This window comes from Tenrec ecaudatus, chromosome 4 (genome assembly GCF_050624435.1).
Source record: "Tenrec ecaudatus isolate mTenEca1 chromosome 4, mTenEca1.hap1, whole genome shotgun sequence".
Lineage (NCBI taxonomy): Eukaryota > Metazoa > Chordata > Mammalia > Afrosoricida > Tenrecidae > Tenrec > Tenrec ecaudatus.
Genome location: NC_134533.1, coordinates 20,215,368 through 20,234,619, shown reverse-complemented (window position 1 = coordinate 20,234,619; position 19,252 = coordinate 20,215,368). Strand labels below are relative to the sequence as shown.

General features: G+C 37.4%; 1 protein-coding gene across 1 annotated transcript; it reads left to right on the top strand.

Moving 5' to 3' along the window:
* Window positions 1–9,642: 9,642 nt before the first annotated feature.
* LOC142446478 (olfactory receptor 5W2-like) lies at window positions 9,643–10,590 on the top strand. The gene has a single exon (XM_075548227.1). The coding sequence runs from the start codon at window positions 9,658–9,660 to the stop codon at window positions 10,588–10,590; it is 933 nt and encodes a 310-aa protein (XP_075404342.1). The 5' UTR covers window positions 9,643–9,657.
* The last annotated feature ends 8,662 nt before the right edge of the window (window positions 10,591–19,252 follow it).

The window sequence follows — 19,252 nt, the reverse complement described above, 5'->3', positions numbered from 1 at the left end:
AAATAATAATAATTTATGAATGATGAAGGGTTCATGAGGTAGGGGGGAGTGGGGATTGAGGGGAAAATGAGCAGCAGATATTAAGGGTTCAAGTCGAAGGCAAATGTTTTGAGAATAATGGAACAAATATACATATGTTTTTGACACAATGGATGTATGTGTGGATTGTGATAAGAATTGTACGAGCCCCCAATAAAATGATTTTAAAAAGAAAGAACGAAAGTACCATGGCCTGCCAAGTGGGCCAACAAACCTGTCTTGGAAGAAGGATCGCCAGAGGGCTCCTGAGAGACAGGATGGAAAAACTACATCTCAAATAATTTGGCATGTTATCTGGAAAGATCACTCACTATAGAAAGACATCATGCTTGGTAAAGTGGGGAGCAGCAAAAAGGAGGAAGGACCTTGATGACATGTGTTGGCACAGTGGCTGCAACAATGGGTTGAAATATAGGAACAATTGTGAGGCTGACGCCGAAGGAGATAGAGTTTCATTCAGTTGTGCATAGGGTCAATATGAGTTGAAACCAACTTGATGTTACCTAACAACAACAATCTTATGGCTGAAAATAAAGTGGCAGATAATATTAAGCATTGGTGGGAGTGGACCAGTCAGCTGTCTCATACATTAGTGAGATATTTACTACTTAGGCGACAGTTTGACAGCACTGCCTGAGCTGCCCATCATATTCCAAGAAAAGTTTTCTCTCAGATAGGAGTGCATGTAACCACCAAAAGACAAGTTCAAGAATGTTCACAATTGTTTTGTAACTTGTAAAACAATGCAACTGCTGTCAACAGTAAAATCACTAGACAATTCATAATATATTTGTTACATAGAATACCATGCAATAATGAAAATAAATATCCAGCAAGTGTATGCAACAGTGATGAAACAGAAAATAAGTTGTTCCTGTGTAAAACCAGTACATACTTTAAATATCTGCTCTGTTTGGAGTTTTTACAAAGAAAATAACGATCATAATGAGAGTTAGGAGAGGATTTGCCCTGGTGGAAATGGGCCTGTGAGGTAGGAGGGAGCTCACAAAGGGTCTGGGGAATGCTCTCCTGCAGTGCCCTGTGGGGATCTGTCTAATTGATTCACTACTCACTGGACCCAGAAAACCCACAAAGCCATGCAAATAAAGAGCTTTGAGTCCTTGGATCTATCGAAACAACACCCTTGACACTGCCCAGATCATCCAGGGTCACATATCTAGGAAAGCCCCCAAGTACTTGAAAGATGTCACTTTGCAGAGGCAGTGTGTGCCCTTCTGACATTACAATTGTGACGTGGCTTACTGTGCCCAGACCAACCAGTGCGGTTGGACCCAGGGTCGGTGACCCAAAAAGAGTACTGAATATTTTGCTGCACAAGCTAAAATGCAGAGAGTCACAATGAACTGAAGGGTTTAGATGTGGAGGCCCGGGTCATTGAGCACATCCAGCTGAGCAAGGCAGTTACAGAGCCATGGTTGGCCGCAAGTGAGCTCCCCTTCCGCACTGCAACATTGCAATGATCCTTCGTGAAAAGGAGCAAATTGTTCCTAAACATGAAGAGGAGGTTGCACTGAAGAAAAAGACACCCTAGAAGACACCAAAGAAGCAAAAACTTATGGCTTGGCAGTAAATTAATCTTAAAATTAAAGTTAAAGCCGGGGGAGTCGAGAGTGGAACAGGGTCTCGGAATTCTGTTAGTATTGTTTCTTTGGCTGGGTACAGCTTTCAAAGGTGCCTTTATTTTGTGAAAATCCACTCCTATACATATATTATTGGACATTCGCTTCAAGTACATTATAGACCACAAGGCTTTCATGTAGTCTATTCACAGTATGCTTGTCAGAAAGTTTATAGATAATTAGAATAAATTTTATTTTCCGTCATGCTTTATAGACATACTCTTGCAAAATGAAAGCTGCAACACTCATCAATATTTCAATAAATAATCATTCTTTTCATTAATAAAATTGATATCATACAAGGAGATTTAAAGTATAATGATTCATTCTTGAATTTATTCCATAATAACTTTTATCTGAAGTTAGGAGAGTTATTTTCTGAAGGAAGATGGTTTATAAGTAGATGACTTCTTATCTAACTTTATGTCGGCTCTACCAGTAACATTCGGACAGCTTTTTAGATGCATTTTCCCCACATAATTTCCCATGGTATCTTATTTTCATCTTAAGTCATTTTCCCAATGATTTAAGGATTCCATATTTAATTGAATAAAATCTCTTTGAAAGTTAATTAGCCTATCCAATATCTATAAAACATACTCCTGGAAGCTACTGTTTTCATGGACAAGGTGGAAAGGACATTAGACTCCATGTTCTGGCAGGATAGTCATATTGTGGTAGAAAAACTCTGGGTCTTGCCAGATGAATTGAAATCCCATCAGAAAGGGAAGCACTTGAGGGGAAAATTAGTTAGAAATGAAATCGGAAGGTGACCAAGAACGATTTCACTCGCTCCAAATGAGCTCCTGGGAAGCAGATAGTGGCACCTGAGGAACACAAAGACATCAATGTCTGGAGATTCTCAGGTGGGCAATTATGATGGGTTAGTTTGTGAGTGTTTTGCGTCAACAATATCTCTCTTGGGAACACATTTGCTATTTCAGTATTGGAATCATCACATAAAAATGAACATGCATTCTTCACAATCATTAATGGATATCAACTAAGCAGCACTTTGCCACACATCAAGAATAATTTATTTTAATGAATAATTTATTTTAATTAATGTAACCTAATTTGAGAACACACTTTATAGCTACAGTTAGGAAAGGCTGCTTCTCACTACTGTCAGTGAGAGTTCAGAAGAAACAGAAAATTACTTCACTACTTGAATAGATACACATGTTTACGCCTCTTAAATTTTAATCTCTGTACATGCCAACTTTGCAATGATTTCAAGAAGAGTATTTAGAATTAATATACCTTCGGTGTTCATAATTATAATACATTAGCATTAATATAAATCGACAGTAAATAAATATGGAACCATGTACCTAGCATTATCATGTAACAATTAAACACTTTAAAATATGATTCAGAATATGCCACCGTCCTGAGCATTCCACAGGGTTGCCATGTCACATGCCTTCGGCTGATACCATTTTACCTTATTTACGCTGTTGTCCCTAAAGGTGGGCACAATGAAAACCCTGAGGATGGCACACTTTATTGACCATATGTTTTATTGGGAGTATTTCTTATTTTCTATGATCTCCCTGAAACTGTGGGTTACAGCAGCCCATACCGCACTGACGTTAATAATGTTCAAATGTTCACCTAAGATAGTCAAATCAGGTTATTGTAAAATCCTGCAGCATTTTTCCCTCTTTATTCACTCCCCTTTAAATGTATGATTGGAATCCTGCCTTAGTTTCAACGTGCAGGTTAGATGACCTCGAAGTTCTCTCAGATCTCTATGCATCTGTAATTATTATTCTTTCAAACTTAGCTTTGAGAAAAAGAAAAACACCTCTGATGTTCCAAGAGAGTATTGGTGAAAAATACTTTTAAAGGTAGGGATTGTCACTGCATTGCAGTCAGGAACCAATTGAGAGAAAGTGCTTTCTAGTTAAATAAACTTCATGTCCGTGAGACTCCAAACATGTGTTTAGCAACTCTGGTTTTCACTTGACATATCTATGTATGGAGGTTATTAGAGACAGTTCAGAATGAAAATGATAATATGCTGATTTCATAATATATGGTGATGAATTGATGTATGAAAAACACCTGTCCATTGAGTGAGAATGCAATAAAAGTATCATAATCTATACTTGTGCCCTTAAAAATCCACTAATGAATGAAAATTCCTTGAAAACACACATGTATAAAAGAAAGAGGGGAGAGAGATTTTTATGATTCAGAAGAAAGTGATGACATGATTTAGCTTCAGGCCTTAATAAAGAAGTCTAATCCAGCAAGCCAAGTGGACAGAGAGGAGTTCAGGGAGAGGGACTTGAATATGAGGCTTGGAGAATTAAAAGACTAAAAACATCAAGTATCCAGTATTTCAGTTTTCAGATTGCCACAATGGATGCAACCACAGACCATAACACACAGCAACAAGGGTGTTGATGGGGCGGGACTGAGCAATATTTCTTTTGTTGTACTTAGGGTCACTGTGAGTTAGAACCAGCTGGATTGCACATAACATCACCAACCATGAATAATAGCACACAAGTTATTTTGATAGCTTATTTAACAATTATCTTTGCAAAAAAATATAAATGAGTTGGAATGAAGTGGGCCAGGTGGGAGTGGGGATCCAAAGCCCATCTGTAGACAATTGGACATCCCCTCACAGGAGGGTCACAAGGAAGAGTTGAGCCAGCCTAGGTGTAATATAGCACCAACAAAACACTCAACAGTCTTTAACGTGTTTGGTAGACTAACAGTCTAGTCTAGTTCCTTAATGCTTCCTCCCCCACTATCATGATACCAGTTCTACCATACAAATCCAATTAGACCAGAGCATGTACCCTGGTACAGATAAGTGTTCTTGACATAGGGAATCCGGGACCTATAACCCCCCCCAGGAACAATAACGGTAGTAGCCATATCAGGAGAATGCAGAGAAGGTGTGAGGAGAAAGGGGGAACTGATCCCAATGATGAAGGTATAACTGCCCCCTCCGTCACAAGGGGAATGAACAACAGAAACACTGGTGAAGGTAGAGAGCAGATACTGTAAGATAGGAAAATAATAATAATTTATAAATTATCAAGGGTTCATGAGGGAGGGAGGGTGCAAGAAGGAAGGAAAAATGAGGGTAAATACAAAGGGCTCAAGTAGAAAGAAAATGTTTTGAAAAGGATGATGACAACAAATGCCCAAATGTTCTGGACACCATGGACGTATGGATTATTATAAGAGGTGTAAAAGTTCCCAATAAATTGATTAATATATGAAAACATTTTCCAATTAATTTTTTTCATACATAATTCAATGACACCAATTGAATTACTTATGTTGTGCATTCATCACCACTAAATGATGCCCAAAGGTTATTTTGAAAAATAAATAGCATTCACTGTGCCATGTTCCCTGCAGTATTTCCCGTGGTAGTTAAAAGGAAACAACGGAAATATTCAACAGTCATGTCTTAATGTCTGTATGAACAAGATATGTTATATACAACCAATGAAATACTAAACAGACAAAATTGACATGCAATTCACAAATAATATAAATAAATGGTGCAAATACATCACAAGAGTTGTGCGATCATCGCCACAATCAGTTTTGGAACATATTCTTCATTCTTTTATCCATTTTTATTACCATCTCCTGGAACTCTTACCTCCCCTGTCATAACCCCAATGTATTGCTTATCTAGTACCTGTCTCAATAACTTTATCCTGGATTTTATATAAAGAAAATCATACACAAAGAAAGGAAATAAAGAAAAAATAGCAACAGTAACAAAAAAAGAACACATCAATGATAACAAAATAGAACACAGAAAAATATCATTCCAAAAGAAAGAACAAGTGGTAAAATGTTCAGTTTAAACGAGATTGAACAGGCAGTAGTCCAATATTCAAGTCACCCTTTCTGTGGATAAGACTAATGATGTGGCCTGACAGAATTCAGTGGAAATCTAATTCACATAGAGACTTTGCAAATGGATTCGGGGCGTTCGACATTCATTTTAATTTAATTTAATTTAATTTACATAAGCATTCAAGTTAAGCTCTAATACCTTTGCCCTTCTGATCTTGACTTTTACCCTTTAATATCCTTGGATCACCTGAGCTGGTATGCTTTTTCCCTGTGGGCTTTTTCTTCATGACCTCAATTAGATGGTCAAGTGTTAAAGACAAGCCTTTAATACCATAGAAGCTGTTGGAGAAAGGAAGTTCTGATGCAGGCCAAAACACGGATGAAAGACGAAAAATATACTGAAAAAATAAATCAGACTCAAAGAGCAAATACTGTATGATTTTATTTAGACGAACCAAGAAAATATATAGAAACCTAAAGTCATTAATAGTTATGAGGAGTGCGAGGGAAGGGAGAAGAGAGAACCGTTTGGTGAGAGGATATTGAGTCTAGGTTAAAAGTGGGAAAATGACATGGGAAAGGTTAGTGATAATTGTTGCACATTTTGAGGACTGCAATCAATTTTATGGAATGTATATATAAATCATTAACAAAACATTGTATGAGTTGTGGTCAATTCATATGGCTCTTCTAACTATTCAGAAGCCCCGATGGAGTAGTGGTTACGCATTGGACATGCACAACGAGGCATTCTTGGGTGTGACGATGAGCATCGCTGCTCCTATAAAGAGTCCCAGGCTCAGGAATGCACAGGGAAGGTTCTACCCTAATAAACAGCTCCCTAAGCATTGGGACCAAGGCAATGGCATTGGATTTTGAGACTGAGCCTTAATTCCTATGTGATGTGTTGTAATTCTGACTCTGATCCCATTTTATGAAGCATCTTCTACTATAAGAATGGATTGGATTCGGTGGCATTAAGGCCTGACTTTAGCAAAGGATGTGAACCAAGCACACATTTTTGTTTCCTTTGGGGCATCTTTCAGGCCACAGGATGTGACTCCAGCCTTTGTTTTCCTTGGGAGTGTAGTCTGCAAAAAGTCAATATCCATACTTCTATTTCTTGACTGAGGCTTGATAGAAGCAAGCAGACCCGCTTTAACTTTTGCATATTTTCATTTCTGGCTGTAGAACTTGCCCATGGCTCACCTCTGCCTGACATTTGTATGGGGGACTGAACAGCACCCTTAACTACATGAGATATTTCCTTAAAGTTTCAATGGGATGTTGTCATGCACCCCAGAACCTAAGGCAGTGAGGGACTATACTAGGGAGAAGTTGGTGAAAATGTAGCAAAATAGCATCTTGGAAGCATTGGACATTTGGGGCATCTTTAATCTCCAAATCCTTGGAACTAGTCTGGTTTTAATACTTCTAAAGTAAATTATATACATATATTATAACTCAGTTATGTAAATATATATATATACTCATACATACATATATGTACAACTAAGTTCTATGTGAATAATGGCTGATTTCAACTGATCTTTTTGTAATTATACATTTTATGAGCACACTCTAATTGACATTGATAAGCAAATCATTAATTTTCATTTTAGTTCAAGTGTTGAAATGGAACTGAGTTTATAAAAATGTAAGCATCGTCCTAACCCATACTTTCTTAGATATAGTCAATTGCATCTATCAATGATATTAGTAGAAATCATTTTTGAAATCTATTTATGTATTCTCTTTGTTCATTACCCTTCTAAAAGTCAATGATGCCTAATAATGCATTAATTTGCAAAATTCTTGCTCAGAGACTACACAAAATATCAAAATAAATAAATTTGAAAGAAATAAATCAAGAAAGATGGAATTCCATATAGTGGATATTATACAGTCATAAAATCATTGGATCAGGGGTCCTATTTCTGAATAGGGAATTTAAGAAGAATGCTTAGGACATGGAACAAATAGAATGAGCAGAGAAAGGGAGATGATTTTCAAGTAGAGAGCTGATCTGAATTTCCGGAGGAGGTTCTAGATTTAAGGTACCAGTAAGCATAGCATTAAATTCAGTTATCTTACTTCTTGGACAATCTCTCTGAATGAACGAACACATTAGGCTTTGCTAAAGGGATTGCAGCATTCACAGGGGGAAGATACAGAATCAGACATCTAATTAACCACATGTCTGTATAACAAAGAAAATTGAAGGTAGAGACTTTAGAGATTTAATCCCATATGTCTGTAAGTAAAAATAAAATGAGATTGACCTAGTGTTCTCCTACCAGAATCAGAACAGGAAGACATGCTCATCCCAGGTAAGAGTATCAAATGCCAAAATGAACTGAAATAGGAAAATATATATACATATAGTAAAACATATTGAGGGAATTATTAATTAATAATTTTATACTCCTACTTCAGTTAAATGAATTTATGTCTAACAGTCAAGACATAGTATTTTATGGTTGATATTAACTGACCTTATTTGTATAAGTAGATATTTCATTCAATTACCTTTTAACTAAACTTGGTAAACAATCCATTACTTCTTATTATTGTTGACGTGTTAGAACTATATAGGTGAATTTAATAATATACTAGTGTTATTTCAAATATAATTGAAACATTACAACATTGAAAGTACCAGTATGAAAAAATTGAAGTTCGTAAGGGTCACATTCTATGATATTGAAGTGCAGGGGGAAAAATCACATAACAACTCAAAATTCAATTTTTATTTTGTAACAAAGGTTCATGCATACAGAGATGTATACTCGCAAGAAAATAATTCTGAAACATTTATTATACTTTATTTTCATTTTTATGGAAAATTCATTTTAGAAATCCACAGTAATGAAAATGTTATTGGTAAATGCCATCAAGTCAATTCCAATCCATAATGAATTCATGGACCACAGCAAGAAACATTGTACTGTCCTGCTCCATGCTCACAATTGTTCCTCTGCTGACCCCATTGTTGCAGTCACTGTGCCAATCCATTTCACTGAGGGCTTCTTTTCCCCTGTCCCTCTACTTCACCAACCATGATGTCCTTATCCAGGAGCTGGGTTCTCCTGATAACACATCCAAGGTACATAAGACAAGTCTCACCAATCTTGCCTCTAAGGAACTCTTTGGCTGTTCTTTATCCAAGACAGATTCAATTCTTTCAGTGGTTCATGGCACTTTCAATATTCTTTGTCAAACTGACAGGTAGGTGGTGGAAAGATTCAAATGGCTGTGCTAATTTGATTTTTCCCAATGGTTTCATTTATTTAGTTTCCAATAAACTTACACTTTAAATAATTGGCTTAAATATGTTTAACAATAAGGATATGAAATGTGATAAATTGAATCAAACATTCATGCATGTTTCATATCAATTAAGCCTAAGTCATCATTACTTCAACAATAGCATAACAAAATATTTTTCTTTCACTGTTACAATCAGTAATTGTTCTTGTTGTTGAATCTATAAAATCAATTGTGTTTTACTGGAAAAATGCAATAAATGAAATTTTTTGGTCCAATTGCCCACTGTCATCAAGTTGATTCTGACTCAGAATAACCTCATAGAACAAAGCAGACCTTCTTCCTAGGGAGAACAGACAGTGGTTTCTTTCTTTCCCTTTCAGGGAAGCTGATGTGTGAATAGCGGACAACACATAACCACTTAGCTACTAGAAATCCTCTTGTCCAGTAGGGTAGTTTTAAACCCCACTTTTGTCCTGTATCTTCTTGGCATTCTGTCTCTAACTTGGTAATTTTTCTTAAACTTTGATGAACTTTAGGTTGATCAACTTGTGCTGTCTGAGATAAGATGATAGAGATCAATACAATGGACCTATCTCAAGAATAACATATCAGTTTAAAATAAATGTTTTTCATCTTCCTGTTAAACTTGTTTTATTTTTCAAAAAAATATAGCATGCTACTTTAAGAGTTACATGTATTTCGGTAAGTTTCTGAGCACAAAGAATACAATCCACAGACATGTAGTGCTAGGATATACAGATAATATTTTGTAGACTTACAGCACAATAAAATCTTGATCTGTTATGTTTTCGATTGATTTTTAATTTATCCCCCTCCCCCACAGTTTAGAATACATCAAAAAAGAATGGATGGAGAGAATTGCTCTTCCTTAACAGAATTTCAACTCTTGGGAATTACTAATAACCCCAAGGTCAAGGTGGCCATATTCACTGTGTTTTTGGGTGTGTATCTGATTATCCTTGTGGCGAATCTTGGAATGATCACTTTGATTAGAATGGATGCCCAACTTCAGACCCCCATGTACTTTTTCCTCAGCCACCTCTCTTTCTGTGACCTCTGCTATTCCTCAGCAATTGGACCCAAGATGCTGGTCGATCTCTTTGCCAAAAACCAAACAATTCCCTTCATGGGCTGTATTCTGCAATTCTACACCTTCTGCATGTTTGCAGACTCTGAGTGTCTCCTGCTGGCAGTGATGGCCTTTGATCGGTACAAGGCCATCAGCGACCCCTTGCTCTACACAGTCAACATGTCCAACATGGTCTGCTTCATGCTTGTGGCAGGGGTTTACCTGGTTGGGATAGTTGATGCTTTCATACATACATCTTTAGCTTTCCGCTTATGTTACTGTGGGTCAAATGAGATTAATCACTTCTTCTGTGATTTGCCTCCACTTTTACTCCTTTCCTGCTCAGATATCCAAGTCAATGAACTGGCAGTATTCACTGTGTTTGGCTTCATTGAGCTGAGTACCATTTCAGGGGTTCTTGTGTCTTACTGCTATATCATCCTATCGGTCATAAAGATTCGCTCTACTGAGGGAAGGGTCAAAGCCTTCTCCACCTGCACCTCCCACTTAACTGTTGTTGCAATTTTCCAAGGAACCATGCTCTTTATGTATTTCAGGCCAAGTTCATCCTACTCTCTAGATCAGGACAAAGTAACCTCATTGTTTTATACCCTTGTCATTCCCATGTTAAACCCTCTGATTTACAGTCTGCGCAATAAAGATGTGAAAGCGGCCCTGGGAAAACTGAAAAATAAAGTGCTGATTTAAGTAATTGCATGTATATGTCAACAGTCATTTCCTTCAAGTCACATGAAACCAACTCTATGTCCAATGGTTTGAAGTTGAATTATAACTACAGAGACCCTACACAGAGTTTCAGAGAAGGTAAATCTTTATAGGAGCCCATAACGTTAACTTTTAGACAGAGCGGCAAGTGGGTATGAACCACCAACTTTGTATTGAACACTCCAGACCTTACCCAATAGTGTCATCAAAATTCCTTTAAGGTGACATGGCACCATACAATGGATCCCAAACACTTCAATTACCTGATCAAATCCTTGACTATAACAATACTAAGTAGTTCCAGATTTGCTATAATTTAAAAAATGTGTCCTCAACTTAAATCTGATCATTTTAATAATGGGAAATATTCTGTTTTAACGTGCCAAAATTTTATTTCTTCATTATATTTTTCATGCATTAACTGAATTATTCTAGGAGTTATTGAACACATGTTTTGTGTCTCTTGTATTTCTTAGTTATTCAAATGCTGTGATCTATCCAGTAGTTTCTGGTCTAGTAAATCCCCTAGTCTAATGTAAATGACTCCGAATATATAATAATGTAAATAAGTCATAACAAACTATAAAATATGTTAAATGAAAAGGCAAGGACTCTTAGTCTATAGCATAATATCTGAATCTACTGTACAAAGAAGAAAAACTTCTGTGCTATGGCGACATGTAATTGGGGATATAAATGGTGAATAGGGAAACCAAATGTGGTAAAGGAAAATATTCTAGCAAGGGATCATGAGTTTCATGTGTCAATGTATTTTTATGGGATAGAAAAGCCAAAAATAATAGATATTAAAGAGAAAAATAGAAAGACCTTCTAAAGTTCATATTTGTGCTATAACTCTTAACCCTTCCTCTAGGAAAATTATTTTCCCTTCCCCATTCTCACTTCAAATCAGTTCTGTATATATTCCCCTATTCTTGGTTCATAAGCCATATTTTCCTCAAAACAGCATTTTAGCTATCACTCTATGAAGAATGTATTGATATACCCTTAGATGGGTCAAAGATGGGGTTTTTACTCCAGTAAATAATTAATCTCATAATCTCACAGGGGCAGTTTTATCATGTACAAATGATGGCTAAAACCTGCATCGACTTAAAGACTCTGAGTTTGTTGTTTATTCATACCCTGAGATTATGGACATTCTGTAATGATGAGTGTTTGTCTCTGTTAACACAAGCATCTGCAATGTGTTCATAACACAGAGGAGAAAAACAAACATAAAAACATCATTGTACTTGATAACATATTTTGAGTGATGTGTACATGCTGTTTAACACAATATAAACTGAGAAGTTAGACTATGCCATATATATCCTTGTGAGAAACTTCATACTTTTTTTCTTGCTGTTTTTAGATATATCCATAAAGACATGAATATCAATCCCCAAATTATTAGATCTTAAGGCGCAAAAGAACAATATAGGTTAAGCCCATAATTGTATTATAATTTTTAACTCTTCTCTCTCATTCTTTAGAGAAATTTCCTTTTCTTTCCTGTCCTGAATCAATTCAGTCATGCATCAATTCCCTTAGTCTTGGATCCTAAACCACTTTCTCCTCAAGGCATCATTTTACCTATCACTCTGTTAATAAACCATTGCCTAGTTCCTGATATTATTAGCATCCTATGATGAAGATGAGGAAGGATTCTATGTTATAATAGCAGCGGCAATGTTGTCATGACAGGAAAGTAAGTATGTAAATATCAACATACTTTATATCATATTTTGAGTGATGTTGACATGTTAGTAAAAATAAGAACTAAGGGGATTCTATATGCTTCACTTCTTGTTTTAAAGTTTCTATTGTTTGTATTATTGTGGTTATTAAATGTAATACACCTATAAAGACATTCATATAAATTATTTGGGAAATAAAGAATATTTATTTCTATGTTACTGATGTTTGCCTGTTTTTATTTAGTTCTATTTTACTTTCTGATGTCCAAACAAAATAAGAAACTTATCGAGAGAATAAGGCTATTGCCCTATATGCAAAGCACTTTAAAAGATGCCTAACTATCCATTACAAATTTAGAAGATAGTAGCCACCCAATGTTATAGACAAAATAGCTGTCACTTCAAGTTTCCTTTTATGAAAAAATTTCTGAGTTCTAGTAAATTCCAATAACTCTTATTCTTTCCCATGTGGTATTTCTTTGTGAGAAATTGTAATATATTGGTGATAGTTATGAAACATAAATTTTAAAGGTATGTGGGGAGGTTTGGGGAAGAGCTCTTTGATTTTTAGGCAAATGAGACAGGACCACCACCTTCCACCCTTCAAGACCCATGGGAAATGATGTTGGCCCAACCATGGGATCTGATTGAGGAGAATCTGGCTTATCTCTCAACCTGAGATCAAATGGACACTTTCCATTCTGCTCACTGAAAAGGCTGCAGAAGCAGGAGGCTTCAAACTAAACTGTAATTTCATGTTCCTGACCTTGTCTTCTTCTCCTGTTTCTGAACACCTTGTCTGATTTGCTAATGCTCATTTGCATACCCTCAAACAATGGGAAACTGTCCCTTTGTGTAAACCTGCCAGAAGTTGCAGGCTAAGTGCAAGAAGGGTATTTAAATCTGCCTTGAAAAAAGTTGAGGACCTCGGACTGTCTGTTCTGCAGGGTCCTCTTAACCTCAACTTTTTGTCTATCTTATCTCTTCTCTTTGCAAATCATGTCCCTCTTGAAGCAATTAGATTTGTAATATAAGAGCCAGACTCTGTATTTTCTTACAGGGTAGGATTACGTAGGGAAAACTTTTAGAGTTTAGTTTATTCCACAATATTGCTTTGATTAATTCAAACTCTTTTATTATCAATGCATTTGATCTACACAATGCCATGACAGTGTGCTTTCGAAATATCTGTGACAAAATCTTTTGGTACTGGCTTCAGTGAATTTTCTCTAGCTCACAATGTATATCCATACAATCTATTTAACTAATCTTCATTCCACATAATAGGTACGTATTGCAATATCAAAAACTGATTTAAGTTGTGCAATGTCCTTTGTAATGACATCTAGTTGTTCTGAACAATACATACTGGGTTTTTAAGCCAGATAGGGATTAATTGTAATGACAATATGTGGAAGTACAGAATAAGTGAAACAATTTGATAAATTGAAGCTATATGCTACCTGCATAGTTTCTGGGAATTCTTTTAAGAATGTTATGATTCTAATTAGTAACTTGGTCAGATGGCCTGTAGGTATCTTCCACTTCTTGGGGTCCTACAGAAATGGAGAAAACATAAGTTGACTTAACCTTTCAATCTTGTTAACAATCCTTACTGTTATCTCTCATTGTCTCTCTTTTATATCACACACATCTTACACTCAACCTTGACAAATATCATTGTGCAAATATGATATCAATGCCTTCAAAAGTGCATTTAATCACAAACTAAACTCACTGCTATTCAGTCAATGTAGACTCAATGTGATTGAGATAATTAAGGTTTACTGTGCCAACATGACTAGTAAACCCATGTGGGCTTAATGGAAGGGCAGGGAGATAAATGGATCAGCAATCCTCACCTTTCTTGTCTCTTGCTATTTGATCATTAGAACAATATGCAACTGCCTTGCTTGTTTTGTGACTCAGTTTGCAAGTTACACTACCTGTGGGACATGTAACCATGGATTGTGTCGCTAAAATTTGAGTTCCTTCAACACCTGCTTTAGCATGCTACTGGAATATACATCTCTTGAGCTGGGGACTATCGGGCCCTGTCATCCAGCTGACTCTTGATGACCTGCTTTGCTGTTTGCTGCCTGTGGCCAGATAGCCCGAATTGTTCTACAGAGGACTACCCAGCTGCCATGAAGACTTGAAGGACTGTCACTGTATTAGCTGCCTCATGGAAGTGAGTTGCACTGAGTCATTTGTACTGCTTTATAGATTAATTAACTATTTATTTCTTATGTTATCTGTCAACATAAATATATATAAAAGTATTAGTCTCCTGGTTTTGTTTCCCTAGAGAACCCTGTCTAACATAGTGATCCTATAGTCCATGGTAGGATTGGACCTGTCAGTTTCTGAGACTATAACTCTTTACTAGATAAGAAAACCCCCTCTTTCTCCCGCAGAACACCTGATGGTTTCAAACTATTGATTGCAGTAAGCAGGTAGGTTTCCATATTTTGTATGTATGATTCTAAACCTAAATAAAACTAAATTAAACAGACAAAAACAAAGGAAAACAAACCTATTGTGTTTGAATCCTCTTCAACTCATGGTGGGCATAATTATCTTGCTCTGTGTTGCATGGTGGCTTCAAAACGCCAATCTTTTGTCTACCAATTGAGCACAAACAATTTGTGTCACCGAGGGATCTATAAAAGATCCGACTGTTATAATATGCATTTGATATTTTTAAAATATGGTTATCCAATTTTGTGCTCTCATAAGTAAAAAGTAAATATAAATGAATACCATAACTAACACCTGAGTATCTAAAATAAGACAATTGAAGTAACCAGTAAGAATAGCTCTCACATTTATTGTGAAGTGACATTTGCCATACCAGCTTGAAAAACTACATGGCAGTCCCTACTATCACTGGCCCAATATAGGCCCATGTCTCAAAAATCCCCCTCCTAGGATAATACCCAAGAAAAATAATGAACAACTGCCATAAGATTTGCACACTCAGAGAGTTCCAGGAAGATGGCTACCATGTAACACACACCAGAAGGACACTGTGGAAATCAGCACAGGAGAGCCACTGAGAGAGAAACCCCACTCTTCGAGGTCAATGGAGGAGCATCATAAAGATAAACAGCACAGATTTATCTAGGCTTTGAAGAGCTATGGGCCTTTGGTTTACCACTGTGAAGGCCGGTTGGGTCTTAGCCTTTAGCGCCAGCACAGATGCTGCCAGTGCTGGGCTACTTTGATGGTCCAAGGGTTTTACTTCAACAGAGACACAGCTGCCACCACATTTGAGCAAAATAAACCCCTGGCCACAGGGTCAGACAATCAGATCAAATATATTTATTTCTTTATTTTTGTTTCTCTCTCTTTTCTCTTTCCCACCTCAGTCACTGTGGTCTCAGGTTTCTCGTTTTTATGGTTTTTTTTCTTTTTGCCTTCTATTTCCTTTCACATGGCACTACTGTGCTCCAGGGAAGTCTCCTATGCCTAAGGAGCCTCTGCCTGCCTTCCACCCTACTGGGAGTGCTTCTGCCTGCTTTCTGCAGCCACACGCCAAGCAGTTGGAGGATCTCCCACAGCCTTCCAACACTCTGGACATGGCTGGCAGAACTCACCCTCCAAGCAGCGATGGGAACTCCTGCATACCTTCCAAGGTCCTCTAAGTGGCTGGGGGTCCTCCCGCCCACCTTTGTGGTGCTCCACTTGGCTGGCTGAACCTCTGCCTGCCTTCCACAAAAACCCAAATGGCAGAAGGATACACTGCCCACCCTCTGCAGTAATACACATGGCTGAATGAACTTCAGCCCACATCCTGTAGAGCATTAAATGGCCTGAGGCAGCTTTGCCAGCCCTGCCCATTGCTCCACACTGCTGCAGGAAGCTAGGACTGACCTCTGTGGTAATCTTGCCGACTAGAGCAATTATGCCTGCATTCCACGGTACTCTACACCAAAGGAGGCATAACCACTCATTCTCCTATTCACTCTACACTATCATAAGCCCTCTCAGGCACTCAAAGCCACCATGGACCATACCACCATGGGTACACGTGAGGTCATCCGGCACAGTAACTTCCATGCATGACTGCAATCACCCAACCAGTGTACCCTGAAAGTCCCATCCAAATTTCCCTGCACATAACAGAATATGTTTGCTATGGAGGGAATGAAACCCCTTTGATAGCCAAAGCCCCAGCACAGTTAGCTGCAAGCAGTCAACAGAAGCATTCCTACAGTCTCCTGAAGAGAAAGCCCAGCCCTTTTTGACTCTTTGGAAATGGTGCCCAGCTTCTCTCAAATGACACACAAACAGCAACCAGTCCCAACAACCTCAATGAATAAACAGGATAAACAAAAGGTAATTCCATAAGAACTGCTGAACCTATCAGTATGTATAGAAGAAGCAGATGTTGATGTGTCACAGAAAGAAATCTTCAGAATGCTGCTTGGAGTGATAGAGGACATGAATAAAGCAATATAGAAAAAAGATGAAATGATACAAGAGTTAAATGCCATGCACCCAAGGAAAACACAAAAGTTAAGGGATGAGATTACAAAAGCAAATACCAAATTCATACTTTGCCAACAGTCTTACCAAGGTAGAGAATCACACCAGTGAATGAGAGGATAACCAGGCAGAGAACCCCCACCCTCCTCCGCAGTTATCTATAAAGGCATCCAAATAAGAATATGCTCACACCTATCAGCGGACACTACTGAGAGAGTGGAGTAAAATATCTTGAAAACTGAAGGAAAATAATGCAAATATAAGAAGATTCTATCTAGCCAAATGATCTATAAGACAGATGTAGATGTAAGAGTCTTTCCAGACAAGAAAAACTCAAAGAATATATTTTTAAAATCCAGCCCTAAAAGAGATTCTTGCTGACCCAGTATGGGCGAAAAAAACAAACACTCAGAGAGCACAAAATAGAGACCATCACATAGAACCACTCCACTCAGAGGGTTACAAATAGAAGATAATCACCCAAGATAATATTGGCGAGTGGTGGAAACAAAGCAGGAATTAAACACACACACACACACACACACACACACATGCACAACACACTGATAAGGCAGGTAGTAGAACACCCAATTCAACAGGTGCACATGACATCACAGAGTCCACAGATGAGCATAATAACCCTGAAGCTCAATGGACTGATCTCAGGAATTAAAAGGCTTAGACTGGCTTAGAAAACACAACCTGTCAACTGTTGCCTAGAGGATACACATCTCATGATTACAGACAAAGACGGGCTGAGAATCAAATCAAGGGTTGCAATCCTAATCTCAGACAAAATTGGTCTCAAGGTAATAACAAGAGATAACTAGGGGCACTATATAATGCTCAAGGGAAAAATAGACAAAGAACCAGTTAGCATAATAAATATATACACACCAAACGAGAGGCTTGTAAAATTCATCAAACACTCCAAAAGATGAAAAGAATATCTCAGGTGCAACAACAGTACTTTAATACAACACTCTCCGAGAAAAAATAGATCACAGGACAGAAGCTTACCACGGAAGCCACATATCTACACTATACAAATAGACAACTTGACCTCATAGATATTTTCAGAACTCTCCACCCAAATGCAAGAAACAATAACATGATTTTCTAACCCACATGGCACATACATGAAGATAAACCACATGCTGGGACACAAATAGAATTTGTGTAAATTTTAGTACATAGAGATTATACAGACTTCTCTCTCTGATCACTATGCCAAATGACTGGAAATGAACAAAAGAGAGATTAAAGAAAAAATGGCAAAAGATTGGAGGATGAATAATTCTCTGTTGTGAAAGGAGTGGGTAATGGTCCAGATCAGAGGTGAAATTAGGAAGTTTCTAGAAAGCAAAAGAATGAGAATATGATATACCAAAACTTTTGGGACACTACAAAGGCAGTTATCTGAATAAGTCTTATACCAATACATGCACACTTGAAAAAGGGAGAGAGATGTATGAATGACTTACAGCTATTAAAGCAGAGTCAATAGAAAAAAAATGTTGAATAGCAAAAGGAAGAAATAATAAAAATCAGGGCTAAGATTCATGAGAGGGAAAACAACAAAACTATGGAAAAGCAATGCAGCTAAAAGTGGTTTCTTCGAAAGGATTAGCAGAATGTACAGAGCACCGGCAAACAACCAAAGAAAAGAAGAAAGAAATATCAATAATAAGGATGAGGGTTGAAAAGAGGACATTACAATGGATAGTAATAAAATCTATATTATAATTACACAGTACTAAAAATGTCTATACACCAATGCATTCAATAATTTGGAAGATATGGACAAATACTTGGAAAAACTATCTCCTAGACACCCCAGATAGACGTCAAGAATCTCAACAGACCTGAGACTTCCATGAAGATGGCAACTGATTAACATATACCAGAGGGACTCTGCAGAAATCAGCCAAGGAGATTTACTAAGAGGGAAATTCAATAGTGCTGGATCACAGAAAGAGCATCATGAAGATAAGTAGGCACAGATCCACAAGGTTTTGAAGGGCTTGGGGCCCTTAGAAGAAACTCAGCCCTACAAAATAACCCTGCTGACCCAGTATGGGTAGAAGAACAACACTCACCAGTATAAATAAGGGACCGCCACCGTCTCCCAGAGGGAAATAAAGAGAAAATAGACCCCAAGATTGCATTGGTTTAAGGGTGGAAAGAAGTCAAGAATGATCCAAAGCACACACAGGCACAGCACAGGATTACAAAAGGAAGGTAGTAAAACAATCAAGGCAGAAGGCTCAAAATGATGAGTCCGCAGATGGATATAATAACCCCAAATATTACTGGACTGAACTGAGGCATTAAAAGAATGAGACTAGTAAACTGGCTTGGAAAACACAACCCATCAATCTGTTGCCCACAGGAGGCACAACTCAATGCTACAGAGAAAAATAGGCTGAGAATCAAAGGCTAGAAAAAAGCAT